Below are 3,914 nucleotides of genomic sequence, written 5' to 3' on the forward strand. Positions count from 1 at the left end.
GACTGGGATAAGGTTCTACAGAACTATTTCTGTATGACTTTTATTCTGTTCTTGCCTGAGCACCTAGTTTTTGTAATTTTTCACAAGATTGTACTAAGTAGACCACTTGTCTCTCCTACTACAGCTTTTCTTTTGGTTTCTTTGGAATTTTTTTGCTTATGCAACTGTCTAAACTTGTTTCTAGTCTAAATTTGGTTCTCTCTCTCCTTGACCTGGAAACTGTATTCTCTGGGGACTGGGGGAAGGGGCAAGGGACAGTGTAGAGAAGTTAGCTGTGTCAAAATGCAAAAGATAGGACCATGAATAACTGAAGCTGGTATATAAGGACCTGAGAAAAGGATTTTAATCTGATGTTACACAGCTTAAACTGTAAAGGAAAGTAATGGCTCTCTCACTGTTAACATGGACCTCCATTTCATTTGTTAGCTCTGTGGTAGTGCAGGATTTACAGACACTTGGTAGGGAAGAAGCTGCCTTTGCATCCTTAGATATATTGAATGCTCAACAAAGGACTAATAAATGCACAGGAAATAATATGGGAATGTAAATAATTTGACAGGTAGTCTTGTAGATTTCTGTAGTAATTATAGCAAGTGAAGAATTTCTTGTAGGATTAGAGATGCAAACACAAGATATTCCAGTTACTGACATAGCATATTTTCCAGCTCCTTGCTTAAAGCTGAGAGTGGCCTCTTTGTGGTAGAGCTGACTGCTGTTTTATTCGTAATTACATGTTTCTTCTTCTGGCTTGTCAGATAGGTAGTTTTTGCACATGCAGTGCTAAATTTATCTATGTCAACCTTTGCAGGGTTTTGGGTTTGCTTCGAAAATAATGAAATTCAGATGCTTTAATTGCACTTGTTTGTAATTAAAGGATGCCACCTAATTTTTTTCCTTTTCCCACTATTGTTTACTTTTTAGTTCAAAGTAAGAACTAGTTTCATGACCTGACTTGATTTTAGTTGTTTTAAAATCAAATTCAATATTTGTCCATAACTATTAATTTAGTAAAATTCCAGCAAACTGTTAAATCAAATCTCGTAGCTGCACACTGCTGTGCTATGGTACTAAAGAGCAATGTTTAGATTATACCTATTTGATCTCAGAAGTAGCATCAGAGCTAAATACCACTCCCATTCTGTTCATGTAGGTTTCTTGAGAGGTACTAGCCTGCACAGAAGCAAATAATTTCAAAAAAAGAGATTTAAGATCCACATGAAACTCTGATCAACACAAAACTTGGTGAAAATGAATGGACATCTTAGGAAGTATTATAATTTTGAACTTCCATGAACGTAAAAGTTTATGAATCTTTGAAAGTATATTACTTTTCTTTCTGAAAAGCAATTTGCTTCTTTAGTCAAGAGTTGCCAAAACCACAACAATTGTCTGTGGTGGATTTAGTGTAGCTAGTGGTTTATATATTCATTGAACATTGGTGTCTTACTGTCTTGTTTCACGCTACCTTTAAATAGGAGGAAAAACAAACCTGGTAAAACATTTATTGTGAGGAGATAATAAAACTCTCAACAGATGTGTTTTTTGATATGAATTGGCTAATCACATAAAAAGAAACAGTGACAAAATAGTTTTTGACTAATTGTATATACCCTTTTCAAACAAGTTTAAGGATACAGTTAAGAAGCACAAGAAACTGTTACTTTCTGTGTCATGTTTTAGTCTTGTGATTATGAAGTTTGGTTCTTGTAATGAGATCCTGGCTTTCTGTGAGAAGTACAGTTTTGAGTGTTGGTCGGATCAAGTTAGGACATTCACCCACAAAAGTGCCTCATTAGAGGTAAAAACCAGACAAACTTTAGAAGTGCATCTCAAACAATGAAAATCAAGGTAAGCATAGGCTGCTTTTGATAGTCACAAGACTTTTTCTTGGATGAGATTTTGGAGTTACTTTAAACAGGGACTGCCGTTGAACCTCAATGGAAAGCTTTATACTGGCTCTGTATTTTTAAGCTGTGTAATATAAAAGTTTGATGCCATTGAGGGATGAGATTAACTTTAAGATACCGTTGTATTGCAAATTGTTGGCAATTTCAATGTCTTTTTGTTGTTGTTGTTAGGGTCGAGTAGTATTTATATCCTTTTGTCCTGAACTTCATAATGTCAATTCATTCTCTGTACACTGAAAGTTGCAGCACAGAATTTCTGAGTCCAAATGCATGTTGGGAATGGTGTGACAGCTTGGGCTTCTTAATTGTACATAACTTATCTTACCCTGGGCTGCAATGAGGAGTTTTACATTTTCTCTTACAACATAATATGCTGTGCACTCCCAGAGAGAGACAACAGGAAGGAAAGTTGTTTGCAAATAATGATCTTTAGTTTCAGTTTACTTATGGTTCTATTTTACAAATGTTACATAAATCATATTCCTGTTTAATCTTAATCTTCATGAAGTGGGAATAAATTATCATGTAACATTAGTATAGATCCTACTTAAGCATTTAACTTAAATGTTTTGTATGTGCCTTGTGAGATCTGCTTTGACATGGCTGGCTTTTCTTTCCTACCTTTCTTTACACTAATCTTTTGCCCTCAGTAATCATGTTTACAACACTCATCCACTGATTCACTTTGGCTTCTTCAGCTTCTGTGCTGTATTGCTCAAACAATCCTGGAGTGCAATCACTCTTCTATTTTGCACTCCTGTCTTAAAATCTAGTGGTCTTGCCTGATTGCCTACTGTTACTAACTACTACCTAGCAAGTTCTGATTTTATTTTTGGCTTCATTTTGTTCTCATTCTTTGATTTTATATGTCTAATCCAAACCTGGAAGCTCTTGAAGCACAGAAAAATGTGTTATTTTGCTTGTCTATAAGACATCTCAAGTGCCTATCGCATTCTCTAAAAGATTTGGATTTTGCTGTTATGAAGAAAGTAACCTCTGATTACTTCCTACCAACTTTTCAGTTATGTATTTCTACACTCTTTTAATATTCAAGTTGTTCCTTTAGATATCTTGAGAAAACCTTTTGAAATAAAGATTTTTCAAAAGGTTTAAAAAGGTATTTAAAAGTATTAAAAGTCAGTGTATTGGCAAGTAAGCAATAGTGTTCATTTGCTTTAGCAAAGAACTGTGATCTTCCTATAGTCACAAAATACTGATGTTTTTCCTTGAACCTGTTACTGCAACTAGGTGCACAACACAGAGGAACCTAACAAGAAAGGTTAGTCAGCCTCTCTCTGTTAGGGGATTTAGGAGCACTGTTTTTTTTTTCCCAAATGTACTAAGGACAGTCTGTCTACATAAAATTTTTAAAAGACCACCAAGAAAAAGCAAAATAATGGTGAATAATAACTAATTCTTTTGTTGATTTCTGTTGTTTGCTGGGTTGAGGCTTTGTGTTTATTTGTTTTAATTTATTTTTAATTTGGTAAATTGCTGTTAGTGTTGTTTTTTAAACATGCTCCTGCTGTTTCGGGTTCAGGTAGAGATGAGATTTAGTTCACATCAATTGCTTAATGATTATATAGCATAATTCTTATGAACATGTTTTATAGATGCTGTGGTTTCTCCCTAGTTTTAGCATTACTGAAGAGAAAGGCTTGAGTGTCTACATAAAAGAAATTAAAAGGACAAGAAATTACAAAATTATGAAGCATACAAAAGGGTGAACTTTACGTTTGCTTTATCCAGTTTGGTTTTCCGCTCACTGTGCAGCAAAGGTACACAGTTGTCAAAATAAAAACAAAACAAATAAAAAATAATCCATCCTAAAGCTCCATCTATACATATTTCTGAGATAAATTTTTACTGTAATCATAGATTTGACTTGTTGAATGATTTAAATTTCAGGATAAAATATTTTGGATCTGTGCATGTGATTTGATTAATTACTTGGATTCTGCTAGAGAAATCAAACTCTACGTCCACCTAATATTGTTGCCCAGTACA

At 34.2% G+C, this 3,914-nt stretch overlaps 1 protein-coding gene across 1 annotated transcript in view; it reads left to right on the plus strand.

Annotated features, from left to right (window-relative positions):
- Window positions 1-382: 382 nt before the first annotated feature.
- PRR16 (proline rich 16) overlaps window positions 383-3,914 on the plus strand; it is a 7,204-nt gene continuing 3,672 nt past the window's right edge. The window contains exon 1 of the mRNA XM_009071698.1: window positions 383-433. Coding sequence (XP_009069946.1) covers window positions 383-433 — 51 coding nt within the window. The remainder of the gene's footprint in view (window positions 434-3,914) is intronic.

Source organism: Acanthisitta chloris, unplaced genomic scaffold, assembly GCF_000695815.1.
Source record: "Acanthisitta chloris isolate BGI_N310 unplaced genomic scaffold, ASM69581v1 scaffold6203, whole genome shotgun sequence".
NCBI lineage: Eukaryota > Metazoa > Chordata > Aves > Passeriformes > Acanthisittidae > Acanthisitta > Acanthisitta chloris.